At 46.9% G+C, this 26,011-nt stretch overlaps 1 protein-coding gene across 1 annotated transcript; it reads left to right on the forward strand.

Moving 5' to 3' along the window:
• Positions 1 to 1,832: 1,832 nt before the first annotated feature.
• Positions 1,833 to 25,369, forward strand: LOC119168419 (glucoside xylosyltransferase 2). Its single transcript, XM_075866752.1, has 5 exons — positions 1,833 to 1,971; positions 5,253 to 5,384; positions 6,935 to 7,130; positions 8,484 to 8,797; positions 24,513 to 25,369. The coding sequence occupies exons 1-5, from the start codon at positions 1,837 to 1,839 to the stop codon at positions 24,696 to 24,698; spliced, it is 963 nt and encodes a 320-aa protein (XP_075722867.1). The 5' UTR covers positions 1,833 to 1,836; the 3' UTR covers positions 24,699 to 25,369.
• The last annotated feature ends 642 nt before the right edge of the window (positions 25,370 to 26,011 follow it).

Raw genomic sequence — 26,011 nt, forward strand, 5'->3', positions numbered from 1 at the left:
GCAGTAATTTATACAGACTCCCTCAGTGTGGTAACGGCTCTGCACAGTCTTAAAAAACAAAAAAACCCTGTACTCGTTTCACTTTACTCCATTTTATGCACACTCTACACACTCAAACGACATGTTGTTGTGTGCTGGGTGCCAGGGCACCGTGAGATTCAAGGCAACATGATGGCGGATCAGCTTGCTGCATCCGCCCATGAAAGCACCGCCATTACACCCACATCAATCCCGGCCCTTGATCTTAAGCCGTCTCTCAAACGAAAACTCAGGGACTACTGGCAGAGCAAGTGGGATACACACACGCAAAACAAACTACACGTTATCAAGCCACACCTTGGCCATTGGCCACCAGTAGCAAAATCACGTTTAACAGAGGTAACACTAACAAGACTCAGGATAGGACACACATACACGACACACACACACATCTTTTGTCCGGTGGTGATCCACCATTGTGTGATAAATGTGGTGAGGCATTAACAGTTCTTCACGTTTTAATTCAATGTAAACATTTAGATGCTCTAAGAAGACAACACTTTCCACTATCCTACCGACAACATATACCTTTACACCCTGCAATGTTCGTCGGTAGGGAACCACTTTTTAGTCACAAATCATTATTAGCGTTTTTAAAGGAAATTAATAATTTTCATATCATATACCCAGGCATACCGTAGCACGACCTCTCTAGAGAGGTTTTTGCTGCGGTGGCTACACAGGAAAGCACTTGCCTCATGGCCCTTGGACGCAAGGGTATGAACGAGTGAGGCACTTGTGCTAATGCCATACATGTCCACCATCGTTTTTCATTATCACTAACTTTTGTCACCTATACACATCACACACACCTTTCACGGCATGGTAATGATTTTATTACTTGTATGTTTTACCCGCTTTACTGCGAGGAATTTTTCGGCCCTTATACAGCCGCTAATCACAACCACTGTCCACATTCCTGTCTCATGAACTGGCGCTCTTTCGCCATCAAATGGCCCTTGCGCCAAAAAACACCATATATCATCATCAACCACTGCTGCTTCGCACCCCATCAGGGTTCCGTTTGTGTGTGTGTGTGTGTGTGTGAGGGGGTGTACCCATATGATATGAAATGAGCACCACAAAATCGCACTGTTTGTTCCGGCACCCGCGTCAAAGCCTGTTTCAACCAGGTCAGTGCTGTGCGCACCGCTGCCGCTTCGCTCCCCATCAGGGTTTCCTTCGGGGAGACAGTCCATAGTTCTTGTTTGTTTGTTTATTTATTTATTTATTTGTTTGTTTGTTTTTTTTTGTTTTTTTGTTTGTGGTTGCACCTATGGCATGAAATAAGCACCACAAAATTGCACTGTTTGTATGTTCATATTCTCTTCAGCGGAAGCTTAAGGTTTTACAAGTTAAAAATTGCAGTGTTTGTAGTTGCGGTTCTTTTTTCCAACCAAGGTCAACAGCACTACTCTGCAGCTTCGGTTAGTTCCCCTCAAGTTATCTTGATTGATTTTGCCTATTCCGTTGCAGTACTCTTATTCAGGTTTCAATACAAGGCATATTCTAGAGTCATTGCAAGTGAAACGTGCACTGCACCGTAGTACGTAGTGCTGCCAAGTGCGTATACTATATTCCACCAACAAGCGACATAGCAAGTGCCGTATTTTGAGTGTAACAAACGGAACGTTACACTTTCCGTTTCGCATACTGACGTTAGCCCGTGCAACATTACGCCTTGATTCATTAGATCACTCTACGGTACGCACCCCTCTCGCACACCTGACCACTTCTTCGCGACTAAACATAACATCGCATCTGACGTCTCGTTGGTTTCGCAGGGAGAAAATCACGATGGCGTTCGTCATGTGCGAGGATATTTTTAATCTTGGCATCGTTACTGTCAAGTCAGCCGTAGCTTACTCCTACACAAGGCTGCACCTTATCATCATCGCAGATAAGCAGAACGAGGAGAAAATGCGAAAAGAGGTAAGCCTGCATATATCTGACAAAGCCTTCTACAATTACGATTGTTTTACTGTTTCGTGAAACATGACACAGATGAACTTTCGGCATTGAAGGTCTGAGTAAAGGAGTGATTCTGACGAATTTTAGAAGCGAGTCCCCTTGGGCGCTCATGATGACCGACCGTTGTCGTCCAGGCTCGCCATCGTCCCTAGTCGAAGCGCAGGTGCGAAACATCAGTGTGCATTTACGTGTACAGCGAGTATATATCGCGCATATAGCTTAAAAATAGACGCATACTCCATCCGTGCATCTGTCCATCCGTCCATCTGTTCGTCCGGCCATTCGTACATCCACCCGTCCATTCATGCGGCTGTCGACCCGAACGTGCATCTGCATTATACTAGCCGGTGACTTGAACGTATACGTTATGGACATTAGGACCTAGATTCGCTCCATCATCAACATCCACTTCTTAGATCAGCAGCAATGTTTCTCTTCATTTTCCTCAAGCGAAGCAATGCGCCTCAATATTGTTTCTTCCAATGGAGAGGAATAAGTGTAACACTCACTAGACCTAAAGCAAATTTGATTGTTATCTGAATCGAATCACGACAGCACACCCTCCACTGCGTAATGTCACATATACTATATAGCTAAGAACCCAACAAATTTGACGTATGCATGTGGGAGGTAGTGGCCACATACTGCACCAGGGTGGCCAATCCTTCTCTGGTGAGGGAGTGCATTCCCGGTGGTGGTTACCGGTGAGGCCGCACCCCAGGCCTCTCAATGCAGTTCCATTACCACACGGATATTTTTTATCCGGTTGGGAACTGCGTCGCACCGGGATTTGAACCACGGACCTCTTGCATGCGAGGCGGATGCTCTAACTCCAACAGGGAATCAAACTGGATTCCCAGAGAAGGGAAGCGGGGTAGGGGGGGGACAGAAGGTTAGGTGGGCAGATGAGATTAAGAAGTTCGCGGGTATAAATTGGCAGCAGCAAGCTCAGGACCGGGTTAACTGGCAGAACATGGGAGAGGCCTTTGTCCTGCAGTGGATGTAGTCAGGCTGATGATGATGATAATGATGATGAAGAACCCAACGCAATGTTTCTCCGTAACGTGATTTATCTCGTTCGGTGATTCGTTATGCTTCGAAACTCGCGGCAAAGTACTACGTGTTATCGCAATCATGGTTGGCGTTTTAAACTTAGCCATAAAACTGCTGTGCTGTTGAGCGATTTGTGGCAAAACAGGCTCGCATATATAACTCTAGTCTCGGTGCATCGGTTCCATATAGTGTAAAAAATCTCAAATAATGATCACACTCGCAGAAACATTGCTTCTTCAGCTTAAGACAGAACTGTACACGCTCAGAACAGCCGGCACTTTACTCGAGATCAGCAATGTAATATTTTAGGAATAGAACCCGTCGACAAGTTTTGCATTCAAACGAATGGGCTTGTCGTGCAAACATTTGAGTAAGGATTGCATCTGTAAAACCTCAAACGGCTGAGTGAAACAAAAACAAGACAAATTTAAAACGACAGGTTGAAGTTCCTTTGGCAAGATTCTGCTTACCGTAAAAATGGCACAGATGCCAAAGTTAGAGCCATCACCTCTCTCCCACGTGTTTTACCCGTAGCAGGTGTCTGCCGAGATGGCGAGCGTTGGCCACGTATGCCTCTCAGTCAAGCCTGTAAAAATAGAGGTCAATAGCACCACACAGGTAGCAATCGTCCACTTAAATTCTCCTAATTGAAAGGGTCCTCGTAATGAAAATGTAATGAATCTAGGTAATGGTGGTATACGATGTCTAAGTTATATGGAATTATTGTAAGAAAAACATTAGCTGGCACTGTTTATAGGTAAAAAAACAAAAAGAAAACAGCATTTATCCTCTGAAATGACATAAAAGGGTCTATATGTCTGGTGCAAGTCACCATAAGAAAATGACGTTTGTTGGGTGCGTAATATTCAAGTTGTATGCTAGGAAGTAGAATACTCAGTTTCCCCATGTGATACCTAATTAGGATGCTTTAAATGTCTTTTAGACCATAGAACGCATTTATGTTTACTGTAAATAAAGGTAGGAATTATGGGAATTTTATAGGCATATCTATGTACAAGACTAGCCTACATTAGTGTACAGCACTTTCTGTCTCTGTGGAGGAAAAGAGTGAGGACACTCGTTTGGGCCTCTCATAGAGTGCGCTGCCCTGTGCGCTCTCATGACGGTGTTCGCTGGCGCCTTCTGTGCGCTCGGTGCCAGTGACGTCACCCGCGTCAAATCTCGCAACGTACAAGCTACAATACGTGTGATGGCTATTCTCAACCGATTGGCGACGGCCTCCAGAGCAACGGTGGAGGGGCGTTCGCTTGAACTTTCAAAGTTGGCATGCGGCGAAAATGAGCCCTACGTGGAGAATATTAGTTTTTATTGCGATAGCGATCATATGCACACACTCTGCTAGATTTCGGCACCGGCGTCGGCGTCGATGCTATGCAGCGCTATTGTATATATATATATATATATATATATATATATATATATATATATATATATATATATATATATATATATATATATATATATATATATATGAAAATGCAAGAAAAGAAATCCAAGAAAAAAAGACTCTGGCGCGCGGGATCGAACGTGGGACCTCCGCGTCATGAATGCGAGACCTTAACTACTGAGCCACCGAGAGGTACCTCCGTCAACGTTCGAACGGCAAGCTATTTATAGCTACCACTTACCGCTGTTGACGGGTATCTCGGGAGGGGGGGAGGAACTATCGTGTTTTCAGCATTATCAGCAAGATGGCGCAGTAAACGCGCGGCTGCTCTCATCTCTCACGCGTACTTTGGTCCGCGTAGAAAATAAGGGGGTGTTAGCTCGATCACGCGCCGTTATATTGCAGTGGGGAGGATCTTACGCCTTGGTAGGCGTTGGGCTTGCACTGGAACGATTCTGTTGTAGTTATAGGGCACACAGAGGTCACTGAAATTGTTAAACAGCCTCAGTTTGCGAAAAGGGGCGCGCTTTTCAGACACAGCGAAGTAACAACTGAGACGCATATTCGCGTTAATCTTTACCTGTGAGTACGTTTTGTGCATCCTTTGTGCGTGAGAATCGTGGGGCATGTCTCGATCTGCTTGCCAATTTGCGCACGACCTTCCAAGTTGTTGCTATCGCGTTCATTGCTTCCCCTATGCGACAAAGCTGTCACTTTTTTTCACATTTTCGCTTGCTATTCTTTTTTCTTTCATGACCTGACACACCTTTATTCCTTTAAGTACTCCTCCTGGCCGGATAATGTGAAAAAGCGTGTCAGCTGTGACGTGGTGCCTTTGTGGTTCCCCAAAGGAAGCGGGCACAAGTGGAAACCATTGTTCAGGCCATGCGCTACTCAGAGGCTTTTCTTACCGGTATGTGCTGCGCACTTCAGATTGTATCACACACATGATTATATTTAACGCTCCACCAATGCTCTTTCTTGAACTGGTGAATATTATATATTTCGTGAGAGTGATTAGGTTCTGAAAAACAATTTTCTTCTTGCATTTACGCAAACACACGGCACAGAAAGAGGGCCATCGGGCTGCGGTATATTACAGACCTTCAGAGAGCCTCTACCTTGTGGCCCCACCTATTTACTATAATTTTGTTTGCGTAATTCAGTGAAACTGAAAAGCCAGAGACTTGCTGCTTGCGAAAAAAAAAATATTTTTGAACATTTGAAGAGAGTTAAGTTTTTTACCTGTATATTGCAACATTTGGAGAGTGTGAAGTCCTTCTCTTTCATCGCAGGTCGGTAGCTTCATTATATCTTTTTCCTAAAGTTTACTATAATAACTACCTGAAAACAAGTTACTCACAAGATTCTCATATATATCAGCTCGCATTGATCACCACATTAAAGTTGGGATTCCATCATGTCATACTGAATGTTATCATGACTCATTCATACCCAGAACTTGTGTCAGTTGGAATGGCCTTCTTCTCAACTTCGCTGACATAATTCATAATATTTGTTGATACTTTGTGAATATATTTATGTTTGTCACTGCTTGTATAATTTTTTCTCATTATCAAAATTGTTCTCTTGTACTCCCGCGACAGCTACTTCTCTTTATTTTTCTTCATGTGAGTTTTTCGAGGCTCGAACGTAAAGAAGATTAGTTTCAATCTTGAAGAAGACAAGCCTTGTCGATTCGTGGGCTCAATCATATGCAAACCCTGTTTTGCATATTTTGTCATCCTTAGGAAGAATAGCACTCAGGACTACATTTAGGTTACGCCTTGAAAACTCATTTCCTCTGTTGCATAAATTTAAATGGACGTTGGCAGACACTCTTTTCTGAGAAGTTCCAAGTTGATGATCGAAATAATCTTTTCTGCACTGCAGGCTGAGACTTGGTAATTCCTGCCGCATTCGCTGAGATTTGTATTATTATATATAACAGTAATTGTTGGGGTTTAACGTTTAAAAAAGCACTGTATGATTTATATTATCAAAACTTCAAAACTTGTTTATATGGAGAGTTCGTTCATTTTAGAGCGACGGAGCAGCAGCGCGCACGCACACCCGCAAGAGAGACGGCACGCACACACAGACACTTCGTGTTGCCTGTGTGTTGCCTGTGTGTTCGTGCTACTTATAGACGAATACATTTAATCATTCACGTGGTTTTCTTATTATATTCTTTATATTTTTGTTTCCTATTCTTGTGTTAACTCCAAGTTAGTTGTGTCTTGCTTGTCCCAGTTTACATGGCACAGTTCTCCGTATTCACGCATTACCAACTCACCTAGCAAACCGACATTCGAAATATATTGTTTTTCTATGAGTGAGTACATAAACCACACTCGGTGATAAGCAAAATATTGCAGTGCACCCTTCCTAGCGCTAGCAAGGAAACGGACTGGTTTGCCGAAAAGTATTCGGACTCTGTATTCCTCAACTTTATTTTCGCAGAGCATGCTTCCCGATGTGGATGCCGTCCTCTACGCCGACACGGACGTCGTATTCGTTCACCCTATCGAAGATTTCTGGAGAATGTTCTACGCCATGAACGAATGGCAGATGGCTGGTATGGCGCCTGAGACCGAGCACTTAAAAAACAACTGCTACTTAAGAGAAAAGATTCGCCGCCCATACGTACCTCCTTTAGGTAAGCGAAGTTGATTTTAACCATCCCAGTTTATATATTACGAATTCCCACAGCCGGTGCAGTGGTTCTGTGTCATATCAGGCAGTTTTCTGACACTGCATAGGAAGGAACAGGTAAATTTAAACAGGGTAACCTGCTGGCGTCGTACTTTTATTAAAGGCAGCTAGTTTAGCATAACTTAAACGGGGTATAATGCGTTCCCTGCAAGCGCGAGAATTCATTTCACCCCTGTTTAAAACAACGAAGTGCTGCTGACTCCAAGAAAAATTGTTGAACAGCATTAGCGACTGGCGAAGCATGCCGGTACATTCAACCCTTAGTATCTATATATGCAAAATTGTATTTATGGTGAAATATATGCACGCTAAATACATTAATGAAGAAAACTAGTCGGGCATGGTTCAAACAGTTTTATATAGTTCAACACTATTCATAACAAACGCCATCAAAACATCTTGAATCTTGAGGTCCTGTAAGCAGGAAACAAACGTAAATTATTTCACATTGTGACGTAACTAACTGAGAGATTAAAACGAGAGTGTGAGGCATCTGCAGTGGTCATGTCGCATATTCGGTGGTTGTGGCGGCAGCTAGAGTCCACCTTCGCAACTCCAGGATTGGTAGGAGACTCAGCAAACTACACCAACTATAATAAAGAGCTGAAACAGCCTGACGAGTAGAACTTTTTTTTAAGACAGGACATGAGCGTAGGCCTAGCCAGCAAGAACAGTGACAACGTCCGTCCCAAGCGCCTCGTGCTTAGCACTGACGATACATGTGTCTGCCAAACTTTGCATGGCCCACTACTTCTTCATTGAAGTACATTTTAGCACGCGAATAAAGTATCGCGTAAAAAGAACAAGTGCGTGCTATAACTTGTACACCAGAACGTTATTAGATGACTATCACCATTTATTTTTTTTAGAGAGAGTGAGCCATGATCTAGGAACTCAATACGCTTTTTTCATTTTCGCGTGACTGTATAACGTTAGTGGCAGTCACAGTATCATCGCAGCAACATATTTGTTACGTTGGCCAATAGGATATTTGGGAGCTTCAAAATAAGACTATGCGCGCCTACATGCCACAACTATGCATTCATGTTACCGAATTGTCCTGTGGGGCTTAAGGTCTGTAATAAACACGTCCGATCCACTTGGGATTCCTTACCAAGCCCTTTTCTAAGCCGACGCATCTGTGTCTCGGTATAACCACCGTATGTTGCTACGGGTGTAACTTAGCAGGGAGCTCTCAGGCCTTGTGCCCTTTCACAATGTGGCTGTGGGTATCTACCTATCTGAGTAAGGAAAAATTTCACTCGTAATTCTTTTTCGCTTCTCTTGGACTGCGCAGGTCTGAATTCGGGGTTGATGATGATGAACCTAACGCGTATGCGTGCCTTTAACCTGGAGGACCACATGATACGCCTGCTCGAAGAGTTCCAGGAGCGCATTGTTTATGCAGACCAGGACCTGCTGAACGTCTTCTTTACCCGATATCCTCAAGGAATATTCACCTTCACGTGCCGTTGGAACTACCGCGCAGAGCACTGCCTAGGCGACGCCTTGTGTGCGGACGGCCCCATCGCTGCGATACACGCCTCGCGAAAGGTGGTCCTCCTCAAGCAAGTGCCGGCGTTTGTTGCTCTTCATGCGGCCATGGGGAACGTGAGTGCACCTTCGCTCATAAATGGGGATGCGCTCGGGAAGTTGAAGGAAGCTTCCGTGAGTTAAAGATCTCGCTGGTGGCGGTGGCATAGTACGCTGAAAACCAGGTGCAGGCGACTGTACACGATCTGCAGTGAAGGGTTCCACCAAATTCGGATCACTGGCGCAAGAACGTAGTGTGTGTAGGACAAGGCTGGAGTGCATAGAAACTCGCCTGTACGAGAATTCGATTATTGAAGCTCTATACTGGCCATGTGTTTACCTATGTGCGCCGTTTTTCAATTGGTGCTCTCACGTTCGTGGGATTGCCGCCGGTCAGTCGTTTCTTATATGGCAATCTGATCTTGTATGCAGGTCACTTGTTATTCAACGTAACCTCATTTCGTTGATTTTACCATTTCACGCGGGACACTCTCTGTCTTTGTCATGCTTGTGAAGTGTAACGCTGCTAAGCGATCCGGTAAAGGTTCAACTCCCTGCATGGAAGAAAGAATCTATAAGCATCTCCGTGAAGTGAATCCTGCCGAGAAGGTTAAGCCGATGGGATCTTTCGGTATTACTAGTGTTACTATATATACATGCTATATTTAGGTACCCAAAAACTTGCATATGGAGTTACTCGAGGTGTTACCGTAAATCATTTGTGACATTGACAACCCGCGTATGTAAATGCATCTCCACCTTTGGTAGACAACGATTCTGGCGTTTAGCCGCCACATATGCCGCGTGGTCAACTCCGCACTGCCACTTTACCGCTCATAAGGCGCTGTAGTCTTGCATGTATTTTGTTCTGGGTAACGGCCTCTTGTCTTGTTCTTGTTAATTTTCTCCTTTACGTCAGATGCTTTTAAGTGCGAAGCATTTTTTTGCAAACTTCGGCGACTTTGAGCTTATCTATCTATCTATCTATTTATCTATCTATCTATTTATCTATCTATCTATCTATCTATCTATCTATTGCCACATGATATGCTTGGTTGCGATCCAGGAGTGAAAGAAGACAACGACCATCTGTCTGAGCTGCTGCTTGGCTAACCGACTCAACGAACCCATTAAACCAAGTTTGTCTTGAGAAACGTGACAAGACTGGTGAAGTTGCTGGGTACAACGTCTCACGATCCACCCGATGCCCAAGACCCCACCAAGCAGCCGGAACACAAGCCCTGCCCCCGTGGACACTCCTGTTCACAGAGTAAGCCGCCACCAATGAGGCCTACCACCTGAAACACCAACCACTGACGCAGCGACTATGACTTCGACGCAAGATCCCGTGCAAGCTCCGACACCTTCCACGCCAATTTTCTGCGCCGTCCAGAACCCGCTCATGCCTAGCCCTTTTCATGGAGAGCAGCATGAAGATGTTGACGACTGGCTGAGTGAGTTCGAACGTGTCGCAGTGATAAATTACTGGGATGACGCCGCGAAGCTCCGGAACGTGTACACTTGCCTGAAGGACGGTGCCAAGACGTGGTTTTTGAACAGGGATGATGTTCTGACATCTTGGCGCGAGTTTCAGCGTCGCCTTCTGGAGACCTACAGGAGTCCCGACCGCTGCTAACGGGCGGAGCATGCACTACAATCACGCATCCAGATGTCAAACGAGACCGTCTCGATGTACGTTGGGGACATGACACGGCTTTTCAAGCGAGCAGATACTGCTATGGCAGAAGAAAAAAAAGTTGCGCCACCTCATGCGTGGTGTGAAGAAACAACTTTTTGCTGGTTTGGTGCGTAGTCCCCCCCAAGAGTGTTGCTGAGTTCCTTACTGAAGCGGCAACAATGGAGCAAGTACTGCACCAACGTTCTGCCCTGTTTTACCGTCAAGTGAATGCTGCCTCAACTCCTGAAATTTTCGCCACCCCTGAGAGCAAGAGCCCCGAATGGATTCGCGAAATCATCCGATCTGTCGTCCGGGAAGAAATGGAAAAGATGTACGGGACAAGGCAAATCGACGTTGGTTCTATCACCAGTGTCATCCGTGACGAGGTCCAACAGGTGTTGCACGCCCATCGTTTTCCGCCGATGTCGGTTGATCCGGAAATGGCTCCTGTGTATACTGACAGTCGCCGTCATACGTACGCGGAAGCCTTGCGATCTGCCGCTCCTCGTTCTGGTCAAGGAGTCCGACCCAGCCAGTGCCGCACGTCTCGATCCAGACAGTGCCACACGTCCCGATCCAGAATGTGCCGCACGTTCCGCTTCAGACAGTGCCATACGTCCCGATCCAGACAATGATGCCGTCAGTCGCGATTCAGTCGGCTCACGCTGGTTTGGACATTGATGGTCGCCGTGCACCGACGCGCAAGTCTGATCTCTGGCGTACGCCGGACAGACGACCCCTCTGCTATCATTGCGGTGAGGCTGGTCACATTTTCCGCGAATGCTCATACCGGCAACTTGGCCTGCGTGGATTTTCCGTCAATTCACCTCGTCCCCAGATTGGTCAAAGGCCGAGGGATATCGAAGAGTATCTCGCGCAACAGCGTGCACCCTTTACACGACGGCAATCGCGGTCACCATCTCCGAGGAGACCCACAGCCACTGGACCACGTTTCGAGGTGACGGCACGGGAACGCTCTCCAAGCCCTCGTCGGGAAAACTGAAGGCAGCGGCCTTCGGGGGCAAGGTCGCTGGGACTCAAAGTGCTGAAGACCTCCCATCGACGCTTGCACGCAACACGGAAGACATTCAATCAGAGAATAATCGCAGTATCGAGGAAACGCCGAAATCCACATCAGAACCCAGTGAGCGCGTGTCACTTGACATTCCTGTGCAGATTGACGGTTTTCAGGTCAATGCATTGATAGACACTGGTGCAGACAATTCGATTATCAGCGGGAGGCTAGCAAAATATCTCGGGAAAGTGAATACGTCGTGGAATGAAACGCGAATTCGAACTGCTGGAGGACACGTTGTAACACCACTGGGTCGCTGTACGGCAAGAGTGAAAATTCGTGCGTCAACGTTTGTGCTCAGCTGCCTCGTTCTGCGCGACTGTTCACGTCAGCTGATTATCGGCATGGACTTCCTTCGGGAATACGGTGCCATCATAAATCTTCGTCAGCGCATTGTGACCTTCTCGACTAAAGGCGCACCAGATCGAGACGCTGATAACTGCCGTAGACCTGCGCTGCTTGTTGCTGACGACAGTGTGACGCTGCCGCCTCGAGCGACTGTTCCCATCGAAGTCATTTGTGAAGACCTCCCGGACGGTGACGTGGTGGCTGAAAGCAACCTATCACTTCTGCTACTCCAAGGTGTATGTGCCGTCCGAAGTGTTGTGCGTGTCCGTAACGGGCAGTCGCCAATACTAGTTACGAACTTCAACTACGAGCACTGGCATCTTTTCCGCGGAACCACCGTAACCTATGGAGACCCTGTTGCCGACGTCATGGAGTGCTTCGCGTCCGAGGAAACGCATGAGGATGAAGAATTTCTAGACCACATCGACAATTATTCGACGCTGTCAGACAAAAGAAAGGCTGCACTTCATGACCTTTTAAGGGAGTTTCGGTCTTGCTTCGCCTCTTCTTCCAAAGTCCGTCAAACACACCTCGCCAAGCATTGAATTATTACCGACGATGACGTCCGCCCCATCCAGCAGCAGCCTTATCGCGTTTCTTCCAAAGAACGTGCGGCTATTCAGACACAAGTAAAAGATATGCTCGATGACGGGATTATTCAACCGCGCAACAGCCCTTGGTCCTCGCCAGTCGTTCTAGTGTAGAAAAAAGACGGTACGCTGCGATTTTGTATTGACTACAGGAAGCTTAATAGCGTCACGAAAAAAGACGTTTACCCGCTTCCACGGGTCGACGACTCTCTCGACAGATTACGACGCGCGAAGTATTTTTTGTCCATCGATCTAAAAAGTGGCTATTGGCAAATTGAAGTGAATGAACGAGACCGAGAGAAAACCGCTGTTACGACCGGCCCTAGGGAACCAAGCAAGAGGAGTTGCGGGGAGAACCGGTTCTTGACCAACTGTGTCGTCGACCCCCCCCCCCTCCCCATTCAGGCTCCCCCCCTCTCGCCGGGAGAATTCCGGAATCTGCTGTGCGTTCGTGACCATGTTTGGGCATTTTTAGGGCGCCAGGACCATATATGGACATCGTGTTAGGTTGTGCCACTCTATGTGTTGTGAGAGGTGTTTCCCCCTCCCTCGTGGCCGAGGTGCCGGGGCCACCGTATTGGCTGACGATGCGGACAATGCGCCCAGTGTCCACAACGCGGTGCTATAAAATGCCGAAGACGTTTTGTATCGCTCTCTCTTCTCTCTTTGGACCAGTTGATCACTTCTCCACATGTAAATAAATCTCTGTTGTTCGTTCGGGCGCTTCTTCTCGCTGAATTGTTGGACGATGGATCCTGCGATGGGGCCAGCTACCGAAAACGAGACCGGCAGGACCCGGAGTCCCAACAACTGGTGGCAACGGTGGGATGCCGATAACCCCGAAAGCGACCACTGGACGGAGTGAGCCCGAAGTCCAACAACGGGACGACAGGAGAAGGATGACACGAGCTCATCGACTTCTAGAGGGAATCGAACGGCACTTCTGAGAGGCACGACGCCGGAGACATGACTGCGAACCGGGTGAGTGCCGGCTTTGTCTGTTAAATTTTACCAGGCATTTACTATATGGGTTAAGTAAAAGCTGGTAGAGAGAGGCAGTCTTGGTCATTGGGTTAACAGGTAACTTGCGTCAGGCAGAAATTGTGTGATAGCTTGGTTAAGCTATTTCTGTCAGTGGCGTCAAGGTTAACAGTGGCAGGGCAGGATTCCGTATAAGAGCTTTTTGAACTTTTATTTGTAGACTAAGTTAACGGAAAACTTGAGGCAAGGCAGGAACCTAGAGCTGTCGTTGCCGTCAAGGTTAATTAGTTGCAGGACAGGAATCTTTGTGGAACAGAGACAGCGGTACTGGAGGCAGCCATGAATCTGAAATCCCTGCGAAAGTCCATGTTGTTGCTACTTGCAAGGGAGTTGAATCTGGAGGTGTCGGACTCTCAAAGAAAGCCAGAGCTGATAGAGGCGATTCTCGCATTGGGGGCGGAGGATGACGAGCTGTCAGAATGTGTCGAGGAGATTCAGGAGATGCAAGCGGCAGAGGCCGAAAGAAAGGCGGCCGAGGCCGAAGGAAAGGCGGCGGAGGCCAAAAGGAAAGCGGCAGAAGCCGAGGTAGATAAGATGCGAAAGCACGAGCTTGAAATGAAGCGCCTCGAGCTAGAGATTAGCCATAATAGTAGAGCAGGAGGCAGCGAGGAATCCGGTACCGCAGAGCGGGTCAGGTTCAAAATGACGGACCTAATGAGATCGTACAAGCTAGGGGAGGACATTGGGCTGTTCCTCGTCAACTTTGAGAGAACTTGTAAAAGGCAAGGTTTCAGCCAGGATACATGGCCTCAACGCTTGTTGTCCCTACTTCCGGGGGAGGCCTCAGAATTAATCGCGCGCCTCACGAAAGAGGAAGCTGACGAGTACAGTGAGATAAAGTCGAGCCTTCTCAAGAAATACAGGTTGTCAGCGGAAGGTTTCAGACAAAAATTTCGCAACGCCGTAAAAGAGAACAATGATTCATACCCGGAGTTTGCTTACAAGTTAATGGCCAACATGGGGGAGTGGCTCAAAGAGGCAAAGGCGTATGGGAATCATGACAAGGTGCTCGAGTGTATCGGTCTCGAACAATTCTAACAAAGGTTACCAGAAAAGGTGAGGTTCTGGGTGCAGGATAGACCGGACGTAAACACCGTAACGAAAGCCGCAGAGCTCGCTGAAGAATTCGTTACGCGCCGCGCCCTCGGGGCAAACAGCGAGCCTAAAAGGGAAAATTCCTGCTACCGAATAAGGCGCCGTTTAGAAAACAACCGACAAGTCTCGCACAAAAGGGTGAGGAAAACAAGGCATCTAACCATGGGGCGTCGGCAGAGGCAAGCAAAAGGAAATTTGAGGCGAAAAAACCGGCGGCTTGTTTCAATTGCCACGAAACAGGGCACTTCGCGAAACATTGCCCGAAAGAAAAGGTGGCCTTTTTATCTATAAATGAAGCCGACGAGAACATGAAGTTGTTATAACCCTATATGTACGACCTTACCGTGAACGGCAAGCAGTGTCTGGTTCTTAGAGACTCTGCAGCCACTATGGACGTAGTTCATCCGTCCTTTGTTCAGTCCGGACAGTATTCAGGAGACTGTGTCTGGATTAGACAAGCCGTAGAAGCAAACAGTCAGTGCCTTCCCGTAGCTAAAGTTGTCCTTAAAGGCGCATTTGGTACGTTGGAAACGGAAGCGGTGGTATCGCCATATCTACCTCCTCAGTATCCTTACTTATTTTCAAATAAGTCAGATCAAATGTTGAAGGAGAAAGGTCTAACGTTGAGAGAAGGCATAGTGCAGGCACTGACTAGATCGAAGGCACGTGCGCTGGCTGCGAGAGCAACATTCACTGCGGCAAACAAGCCTCAAATCGACAACGGGCCTGGTTGCGAGTTGGACACCACGGTAACAAATCGACTTGTGCGAGAACAGGCTGCAGAAGCCGTAGTCGCGGAGGCAACCATTCCTAAAGGCGAAGATGAACCTCCTCCTGAATTAGAAGAGGTCAATTACGCCTCGTTGACCGAGCAAATAGAAAACGCCGTTGCTCCCAAGCCGATTCCTGGTAGTACAGAGGATAGCACAGAGGGTGACACATTCCAGGTACTAGGAAATACGAAAGAGTTGCGTGTCATGCCAACTTCGGATCATTTCAGTCGGCTGCTGTAGGTGAGCCCCACTTCAATAATAACCGAAGAAAAGGGGGACCCGACGCTTAAGCAATTCCAGGACAGTTCGAAAGAGGGAATCGCCAAACGAAATGTGACATTCCAAGAGAGGAACGGCATACTCTATCGAAAATATCTAGATAGGCGAGGAGTAGAGTTTGACCAGGTAGTCGTACCTCAGGCGTATCGTCAGAATTTGCTTAGTTTGGTGCATGGAGGATCATGGTCAGGCCACTTAGGCGTAAAGAAGACGAAAAATCGTCTTTTACAGGAATACTACTGGCCTGGATGCTTTAAAGATGTAGAGAGGTTTGTAAAATCTTGCGATGTGTGTCAGCGAGTGGGTAAGCCGGGAGATAAGGCGAAATTTCCAATGAAGCTGGTACCCGTAATCACGGAGCCCTTTCGTCGGTTGGTAATTGACACAGTAGGTCCTTTGCCCAAGACAACTTCAGGCTACTGTCACATCCTGACCTTAATCTGCCCAGCTACTAAATTTCCAGAGGCGGTCCCGCTAAAAGAGCTAAGTTCCGTGGAAGTAGTGAACGCACTTCTGTCCGTGTTTGCCCGGGTAAGCTTTCCTGCCGAGATACAATCAGACCAGGGCACCATTTTCACGAGTGCCTTAACGACAACCTTTCTAGAGCGGTGTGGCGTGAAATTATTGCATAGTTCAGTCTACCATCCGCAGTCGAACTCGATAGAAAAGCTTCACTCCGTGATGAAGCGAGTGTTAAGAGCCTTATGTTTTGAACGAAAAACTGACTGTGAAATGTGCTTACCTGCAACGATGTTTGCACTAAGAACTGCACCACATGAGACAACAGGGTTTACGCCAGCGGAACTTGTTTACGGCCGCAGACTGCGGTCTCCTCTTCGTATGCTGAGAGAGTCGTGGGAAGGTCAGGGTGATGATCCTGTAGTAGTGGAATATGTCCTCACCTTATTGGATCGTCTAACAAAAGCCCAAGAACTGACCGAGAGTGCGATGACCAAAGCACAGCAGAAGGCTAAGCTTTACTACAATCGGACAGCTAAAGCGCGACACTTTGCTGTAGGAGACAGGGACATGTTGTTGAGGCCCTCCCAAAAGAATAAGCTTGAAGTGCAATGGGTCGGCCCGGCCGAAATTACTCGAAAATTGTGTGACACCAACTATGTGGTAAAATTACTAGGAAGTCGTAAGGTACACCAGGTGTATCATAGCAACTTACTCAAACCCTATAAAGAGAGGGAAGCCATCGTGAACATGACTTTAAATGTTCCGGAAGAGGTTCCGGCAGAAATCCCCGAATTAGCTCCCGAATTGGACGAAGTCCCGATCGAGAAAAGAGTTGAGGGTTTGGTATCAAAGTCACAACTGACAATGAAGCAGAAGCAGGAATTGCGTGGTCTTTTGACCGAGTTTCAGGACAGATTTGTAAGCGAGCCAGGCCGGACATCCGTCCTCACTCATGACATAGAGCTTACCTCGTCGGAACCGGTAAGATCTAAGACGTATCGGGTGTCACCTCGCCGGCTTGAGCTAATAAAAGCAGAGGTTAACAGGATGCTGGAATTGGGCGTGATTGAGCCGTGTGAAAGTGATTACACTTCCCCGTTAATTCTTGTGGAGGTACTCGGCAAAGATCCGCGTCCTTGCGTAGACTATCGTAAGTTAAACCTAATCACCAAGGATCAGACATACCCAATTTCCCACATTGAGGAACGCGTCTAGAGGGTAAGCAGCGCGGAATTTATCTCAACGCTAGACCTAGTGAGAGGTTACTGGCAGGTGCCGCTCACCGAGAGGGCGAGCCGGTATGCTGCATTTATTTCACCATTGGGGACATTCCGCCCTAAAGTGTTGAGTTTCGGCCTAAAGAACGCGCCTTACTGTTTTTCAAACTTAATGGATAAGGTTTTGCGGGGTCAAGAGGACTTCGCATTGCCTTAATTGGACGACGTCGCCGTGTTTTCCTCGTCCTGGCCAGAACACTTGGCGCATTTGAGAGCAGTACTGACACGCCTACGCGAAGCAGGTTTAACGGTAAAGGTGCCCAAGTGTCAGCTAGCGCAAGCAGAGGTACTCTATCTCGGGCATGTTATCGGCCGAGGGCATCGCCGTCCCTCTGAAATGAAAGTGGCAGCTATCCGAGACTTTCCCCAGCCCCAAACGAAAACCGATATTCGGGCTTTTCTTGGAATAGCTGGTTACTATCGTAAGTACATCCCTAGATATTCCGACATTGCCAGCACTCTTACTGACGCGTTGCGCAAGACCGAGCCCCAAATGTTCGACTGGGATGAGCAGAAAGAAAAGGCTTTCCGCGTTTTGAAAGCGGCCTTGTCGAGCCAACCTTTGCTTAGTTCACCGGACTACTCGAGGCCTTTCATAGTCCAATGCGACGCTAGTGATAGAGGCATGGGGGCAGTTCTTAGTCAAAGGGATGAGGGGAATGAAGAGCATCCCGTCCTCTATGTTAGCCGGAAACTCACCCTTCGCGAGCAGGTTTACAGCGCTAGCGAAAAGGAATGTGCGTGCTTGGTTTGGGCAGTCCAGAAACTGGCTTGTTATATTGCCGGAAGCAAGTTCATTGTGGAAGTGGACCATTGTCCTCTCACCTGGCTACAGACCATGTCCTCTAAGAACGGCCGCCTGCTGCGTTGGAGCCTCGTTTTGCAACAATATACGTTTGAAATACGCTACAAAAAGGGTGTACTCCATGGCAACGCTGATGGCTTAAGTCGATGTCCCTGATGCGAGAGGATGTCTCGAGAACTCTGGCATTTTTTTTCCTGACCTAGACGAGGGCTAGTGATTGTTTGTTTTTACTCTTTTAGGTGTACTTGTTTGAAAACGTTGAAGACACGGCTATCCAGGGTTTCGGGTTCGGTGTGCTTCCAGTGTTGTTGTTTTGTGTCACCTTAACGTATGAGTAACATTTCGAATAAATTGTGTATTAAAAGGGGAAAATTGCCTGGTGGAGTTTGGCGGAATTGTCCGGCGCTCACCGGTTGAGTAGTTGTGTTTTCATGTGCGTATGTGATGTCTGTTGAGCCCACAATGAAGCAGGTGGTGCCCTCTACTTCATCAAAGACGGTCGTCACCAAACCGACTGCCGGCGCTGATCTCTCCGGACAGTGGCTGCAAACCTCAGCCCATCGAGATCTTTACCCCCCCCCCCCCCCCCGCGCGAGAGACTGTTACGACCGACCCTAGGGAACCAAGCAAGAGGAGTTGCGGGGAGAACCGGTTCTTGACCGACTGTGTCGTCGACCCCCACCTCCCCATTCAGGCTCCCCCCCTCTCGCCGGGAGAATTCCGGAATCTGCTGTGCGTTCGTGACTATGGGCATTTTTTAGGGCGCCAGGACCATATATGGTCATCGTGTTAGGTTGTGCCACTCCATGTGTTGTGAGAGGTGTTTCCCCCTCCCTCGTGGCCGAGGTGCCGGGGCCACCGTATTGGCTGACGATGCGGACAATGCGCCCAGTGTCTACAACGCGGCGCTATAAAATGCCGAAGACGTTTTGTATCGCTTTCTCTTCTCTCTTTGGATCAGTTGATCACTTCTCCACATGTAAATTAATTTCTGTTGTTCGTTCAGGCGCTTCTTCTCGCTGAATTGTTGGACGATGGATCCTGCGACGGGGCCAGCTACCGAAAACGAGACCGGCAGGACCCGGAGTCCCAACACCGCGTTTGTGACTCCAGACGGACTTTACGAATTCCGTGTTCTTCCCTTCGGCCTCTGTTCTGCCCCAGCTACTTTTCAGAGGATGATGAACACAGTTCTCGCTGGCTTGAGGTGGCAAAGCTGCCTTGTCTACCTCGATGATGTGGTCATCTTTTCCGAGAGCTTCGAAGAACATCTGAAGCGTCTGAGAAAGGTTCTGGACGCCACTCGTACAGCTAAACTCACGCTGAAACCCCAAAAATGCCATTTCGGCTACGAAGAGCTGAAATTTCTGGGACATGTCATTAGTGCGGATGGAGTGCGACCTGATCCAGACAAAACTGCTGCTGTCGCCGCCTTCCCTGTTTCATCAGATTAAAGAGCAGTACGCCGTTTCCTCGGCTCTACACGTATTATCGCCGATTTATCGCCAACTTCTCGAAGATAGCTGAACCTCTTACGCGACTCCCCCGAGATGACGTTCCCCTTATTTGGAGCGCAGAACAAGATGCAGCGTTCACAGAGCTACGATAGAGAACGCAAACAGCCCCTGTTTTTGCCCATTTTGATGAGGACGCTACTACAAAAATTCATACAGATGCCAGCAACGTCGGACTTGGCGCTGTCCTTGTACAACGACACGGTGGCGTTAAATATGTAATAGCTTACGCCAGTCGTACTCTTTCTCGAGCCAAGACCAACTATTCTACATCGGAAAAAGAATGCCTCGCAGTCGTGTGGGCGACGACCAAGTTTCGTCCTTACCTCTACGGTCGTCCCTTCAAAGTGGTGAATAACCACCACTCGCTCTGCTGGCTAGCAAATCTAAGAGAACCATCCGGCCGTCTCGCTCGCTGGAGTTTGCGTTTGCAGGAGTTCGATATTACGATTGTGTACAGGTCAGGGCGCAAACTTGAAGATGCCGATGCGCTTTCTCGAGCGCCTGTGGGGCATGCTGTCAGGAGCTCCGAGGATGAAGATGCCTTTCTTGGAGCAGTCAGCGATTTCGAATTTATGTCAAAACAGCGGGCAGACGACGAATTACGCCCAGCTATTGATTGCCTGGAAGGCCGGAACTCTCAGGTCCCTCGACACATTGCTCGCGAACTGTCTTTTTTTTAAGAAGAGGCATTCTTTACAAGAAAAACGCCCGTGGTAGCGACAAAGCCTTCTCCTACCGAAATGCGGGACGAGATCCTCCTTGCGTGCCACGACGAGCCCACGTCAGGGCATTTGGGCTATTCGCGAACTCTCGCCAGAGTACGCCAACAGTATTACTGGCCGCGACTATCAACTAGTGTACATCAATACGTGAAAGGCTGCCGTGAGTGCCAGCGTCGCAAGACTCCGCCTGTGAGACACACAGGCCTGCTCCAGCCGATCGCACTACCACAGACACCGTTTGACCTCGTCGGAATGGACCTTCTTGGACCCTTCCCTTTGTCGTCCTCTGGGAACAAATGGATTATAGTTGCGACAGATTATCTTACTCGTTATGCTGAAACAAAAGCGTTACCCCACGGCACATCCTCTGAAGTCGCGCAGTTCTTCGTGCACCAAATCGTCCTACGGCATAGTGCCCCGTCATGCGTGATTACGGACAGAGGGACGTCATTTACAGCACGAATGATGGAGGACATTTTTAAATTGAGCTGCACAAGTCATCGAAAAACGATGGCACCCGCAATTGAATGGACTGACAGAGAGCCTTAACAAGACCATAGCGGACATGCTGTCAATGTACGTTGACCTACAACACAAAACCTGGGACGAAATTCTTCCATACATCACGTTTGCATACAATACGGCAACGAAAGAAACAACGCGATTTCCGCCTTTCCGACTCGTTTACGGACGCAATGTGCTAACCATGCTCGATGCTACGATTCCGTGTGACCAAAGCAGTGAAATCGCTCCCGACGCTGAGCAATACACTCAATACGCTGAAGAAGCTTGTCAGCCAGCTCGCATAAACAATAATCACCAACAAAATGAAGACGCACGACGTTACAACCTCCGCCATCGAAACGTCACCTACCACCCTGGGGACAGAGTGTGGGTGTGGACCCCTGTCCGGCGACCAGGCTTATCCGAAAAACTCCGAAGCCGTTATTTTTGACCATACAAGGTTCTTAGACGTGTCACAGATCTTACCTACGAGGTATTTCCGGATGGCGCAGCGTCTTCTCGTCGACAGCTTCAGCCCGAATCCGTGCATGTCGTTAGGCTGAAGCCCCTTTTCACACAGTAGCCCTTGTGGTTCACGTGTTGCGACAAGCCGTGACATTGTGCTGCTGCTGCTGTTCGTGTTCTCTTGTGTTTTTATGCCTTTTCTTTTTGCGCTTGGCGCAAGCATTGGCGAAATTTCCTCATTTGCGCTGCGAATACTGGCACTCTCCTTCTTTTTGTTCTCCGTATCTGCGTGTGTATGCCGTCATTTTTTTTCTTTACGAGCATCGAGTCGATGCTTTCAAAGGGGAGACTATTGCCACATGATATGCTTGGTTGAGATCCAGGCGTGAAAGAAGACAATGACGATCTGTCTGAGCTGCTGCTTGGCTAGTCGACTCAACGAACCCATTAAACCAAGTTTGTCTTAAGAAACGTGACACCATCTATATATTTATCCAGCTACCTACGACTTTTAGCTCTCCTGGCAGTTTCTATAATAGTATCGATACCAAAAATGGTATGGCATAACATGTATGTTTAACGAGCATGATTGACTAGTCATAACATGACTATCATGACATGTGTGTCATGATTTAAATGTCATGATTTAAATTTCATGGTGTTGCTGTTGCAGCAGTGATTTCGTTTGCATGACATATTGCAAAACTGGTATTCTATGACATTACTGCATGGTGAACACAAGTGAGAGACCCTAACGTGGAAATCATGGCATGCATGTTGTGTAAGTCATGAGTCTTGACTACACGCCACGCTTATGATGCGCTCACGGCCACTTTGCTAGCTTCACATACATCAAATTTGGTATTACGTGGCGTGAATTGACGACGAAGGTAAATGGCATGTCTAAACATAATAACCATGACATGCGTGTCACGTAAGAACAGCACTATATGCCATGTCCATGATGCGCTCGCGACCGTTTCGCTAACTTCACATATACCAAATGGTGTATTACGTGAGGTGTACGGACGACGAAGGTAAAGAACAAGTCCAAACATGGTAATGAGCACATGTGTGTCATATAAAACATGACTTCTTGTTACACACACAGTGCGCTTGCGGCCGTTTCGCTAGCTCCAAATATACCAAATTTGGTTTCACGTGACGTGAATAGACCACCGAAAAAAATTTTACAACCAAACATGGTACTCATGGCAGGGAAGCCATGTATGGCATTATTTGTGCTGATCTTTAATTGTGCTGATTTTCAAGTGACATATCAACTGTCCTTATTCGTGCTTGGCATGTCATTGAGTTCCACTGTACGTGGGATGTGCCAATTTTTATTGACGGTAGGTTTAATGTCAGTGTTTTTTACTGTTGCGGCCTTTTATTTAATTTTTTTCTGGTTGTTAGACTTTCGGTAACCCTTTTGTTGTTCACAAATGTTTTGGTTTGTTCACACGCAAATGCACTACGTCTGCCGTGCCAACCTGTGGTTTATGAACGGAGGTACATAGTGAGGTTCTTCACAGCGCTCATCACACTAATCGAAAAAAAAAACTTTCTGAGGGACATTGTGAGGTCTTTTAAATTATTGCTGCTTCGCCCGAAAATTGAAAGGGAATATTTGGCCATGCAATAGAAACAAAAATTTTTTAATAGTACATCACGAACACACGTGCCAAGATTAAAATGGCACCATTTTTCCGATTCGGGTAGAGTTCTTAATTTTTATTATATTTGTCATAAGAACCCTTATGGGCCCAGTGTGTTCCCAAATAGTATTCATGTCGACATGACTTACACGCGCAGATAGTAATGTCAGGAAAGGCTAGCTTTTCTTTTACTGAAGTGCACGCCAAACATACTTTTACACGACTGAAAAATTGTTGAACCCTCAGTGCTAAAAGTGCTGAACCTGACATATTGTTATAAGTCACCCTTGATAACGTGCAACCTTATTGTGGGTTAGGAGTAGCAAGCAAATGCCTGTGCGCATAGAAAAACAAAAAGACAACATTGTTCCGCCGCACCTTCGCCATTTCGCAACAATGCGTGCCACTCAATTCATATGCCAAACTTCTACTACACTGTTAGGCAGGTAGCGCGTGAAAAAAAAAATGTGCACCTGACTGAAGATGAGCCATACTGGTGGCATTTTCCTCCTCCTTTGTCTTCTCCACACCATCACTTCCTTTCGCCACTCCTAGATACACTGTGCCGTGCATGGCTGTGCGCTGCTTGACCGTTCATCCTGCTCCTGTTCATAATCCTCACCCTCTTTTTTTTTTCCTTTTGTCTGCTTCCTTGCTCTCCTATGCCATAGGCGGAAATAATACTACACCATTTTTAAGGGTGATAGTTTGTCTTGGAATATACGAATGCAGAAATTTCGGTCTGTCTGTATGTATGTGTGTCTGTCTGTCACGAGATTCTGCCGGACAGCCAAAGTTTATGCACTTGCTTAACGCCCGGTCATCAGTAACAGGCGGCTGCGTTCGTATTTGCCAACGCGGTCGATCAAAAAGCAAGTATTTTGCATATATAAGGTACAACAACATCGATACGTAAGTATTAGGTGGTGTTTTTTTTTTACTAGAAAGTACGCACATAAGTAATTCTAGAGGCCCCGGTGTTTTCTATACGCTGCGTTTAAAATACGACGATATGCAGAAAAAAAAACTGGCCAGTAGTAGAAAATTATCTTTTGATGGCATTTGCAGCGAAGCTCTCTGATACGTGATCAAGTTATTTGTCTCTTTTTCTCTATTTCTCTCTGCCTATCTATCTTTTTTTCTGTAATTCTTTGATTCCTACTGTTTCAATTTCTGTCTTGCTCTCTGCTTATCTATTTTCTTGCTTCTTTCTTCTATTCCTTTCCCGCTATGTCTCTTTCTCTATCTATCTTTGTGCTTGTTCTTTCACCTATACGTGTTATTGCAAAGCATGGCCAAAAAATTTCTGCACGTGTCTTGAAATTACGAAATCATGAAGAGGGCGAAGAGTGGGCGGAAGGGCAAAGCAACACGCTGGAAGGCACAGGTCGATCATGATGATGGTAGTTTTTTTTTCGCCTCTGCATTGCCTCGACCCGGACTCAAACAGCTCCAGTGTTTAGGTAGTCTTTGCGATATTCCTTATCTTGTCGTTCTTTTTCAGTTCAAGCTTGGACAAAACCTTGTGGATGACTTTATCGTTCCCCTCCGCACAAGTCTTTGGAACACAAATCTTTCGAACACTGCTTCGACGGGCTGTACCAGAGAGCTCAGGAAGCAGCTGCATCTGCTTCGGCTAGCTGCAAGTCGTGTCGACAACATGACGGCCCAAGCTGCGGCCACAAATTGAATGTAGTCCTGGAGGGAACACTCGCGTTGCTACAGTCAAGATGTACTGGTGGCGTCATTCCGTCATACTTTGCCAACGTTACAACATTTTTTCTTGCCTTGTTCAGTGCGGCCAACCATCTAATCGCTTGTGAAAAAGGAATGCTTGTGCTTTGAATAGAAATTTAAACGAACCCGTTTTAAGTGCAGGCAAAGTGATAGTTATTTCACTAAGGAACTCCATAAAGCGATTTGAATGAAATTGTTGGAGTGCATGGCCATGGCTCCAAAAACGTTTACTGGCGGCATCATCCTGTCACACAAAACTCAAGTTACAACAGTTTTGTTGCCTTCCGCAGTGTCATCAAACCTCTAATTCCTTGTGAAAAAGAAAACCTGTGTTTCGAAGAAATAAAAATTACAATTAACCTGCTTTAAGCACACGTAAAGTGATAACTATTTCACCAAAGTAGTCTGTGAAGTGTTTTCAATAAATTTTGCTGCCAGCGAGGAGAAAGTCCCTTAGACCGTAACAAGCAGGGTGTTGATATATCATCTCCTAGTTTTCATGGAGTTCCCTGAAGTGTTCGAGGTACAGCGAGAAAAAAGTTGAAATGTTAAAAGGACTGTCTACCGTCCTTCGTTGCTCTTCTGTTTTGTGTCGCAATAAAAAGCGTACAATCTGAAGTCTAACCTTGCTGCGGTTTCTCTGGAAAGTGAGTAAAAATTTTGAAAACATTTTTTTTCTGTCTACGTTATGTCTCCTTCCATCAGTGGAATGAATGCCCACAACACTGGTCGCTGCCGGTGAAAGTTGGCAACTGAAACCGCGTGTGGTTTTCGCAGGCTTCGCCAAGTTTGTTTATTATTAAAACAAGTGGTTGTTTTAGGCACACACACTTTTTTGATGTTCTCACCGCCCTGGTCGTGTTTCGCCGCCATTTTCAGGCAGGCATGCAGGCAAGTGAACACACTGGTGGCAGCGCCATCGGGCCCCTATTTGAGCACGTGAGAAAAAAAAAGCAAAAAATGGTCTCTGGCGCAACTTATAGCTTCCTCAAGTGCATAAAAAAGTTTCGAGTTACACATGTTTGTTTTTCTATAGGTAGGACAAGAAATATATGGGTAGGACAAGAAATCTGCGAGGATTTCTTGTCCTACCTATAGATTGTGAAGATTGACCACAATTGCTATTGGGTGACGCTAGTGGTCACATTTTATCAACTTTCAACATCAAGTAAACATTATAATTCTTGTTTCTGGCCTGAAAACAAGCTCGTTGTTGCCGATGTGATGAACGATTTTTTCATTTGCGCCACAATCATGAAGTTTTTT

This window comes from Rhipicephalus microplus, chromosome 6 (assembly GCF_043290135.1).
Source record: "Rhipicephalus microplus isolate Deutch F79 chromosome 6, USDA_Rmic, whole genome shotgun sequence".
Lineage (NCBI taxonomy): Eukaryota > Metazoa > Arthropoda > Arachnida > Ixodida > Ixodidae > Rhipicephalus > Rhipicephalus microplus.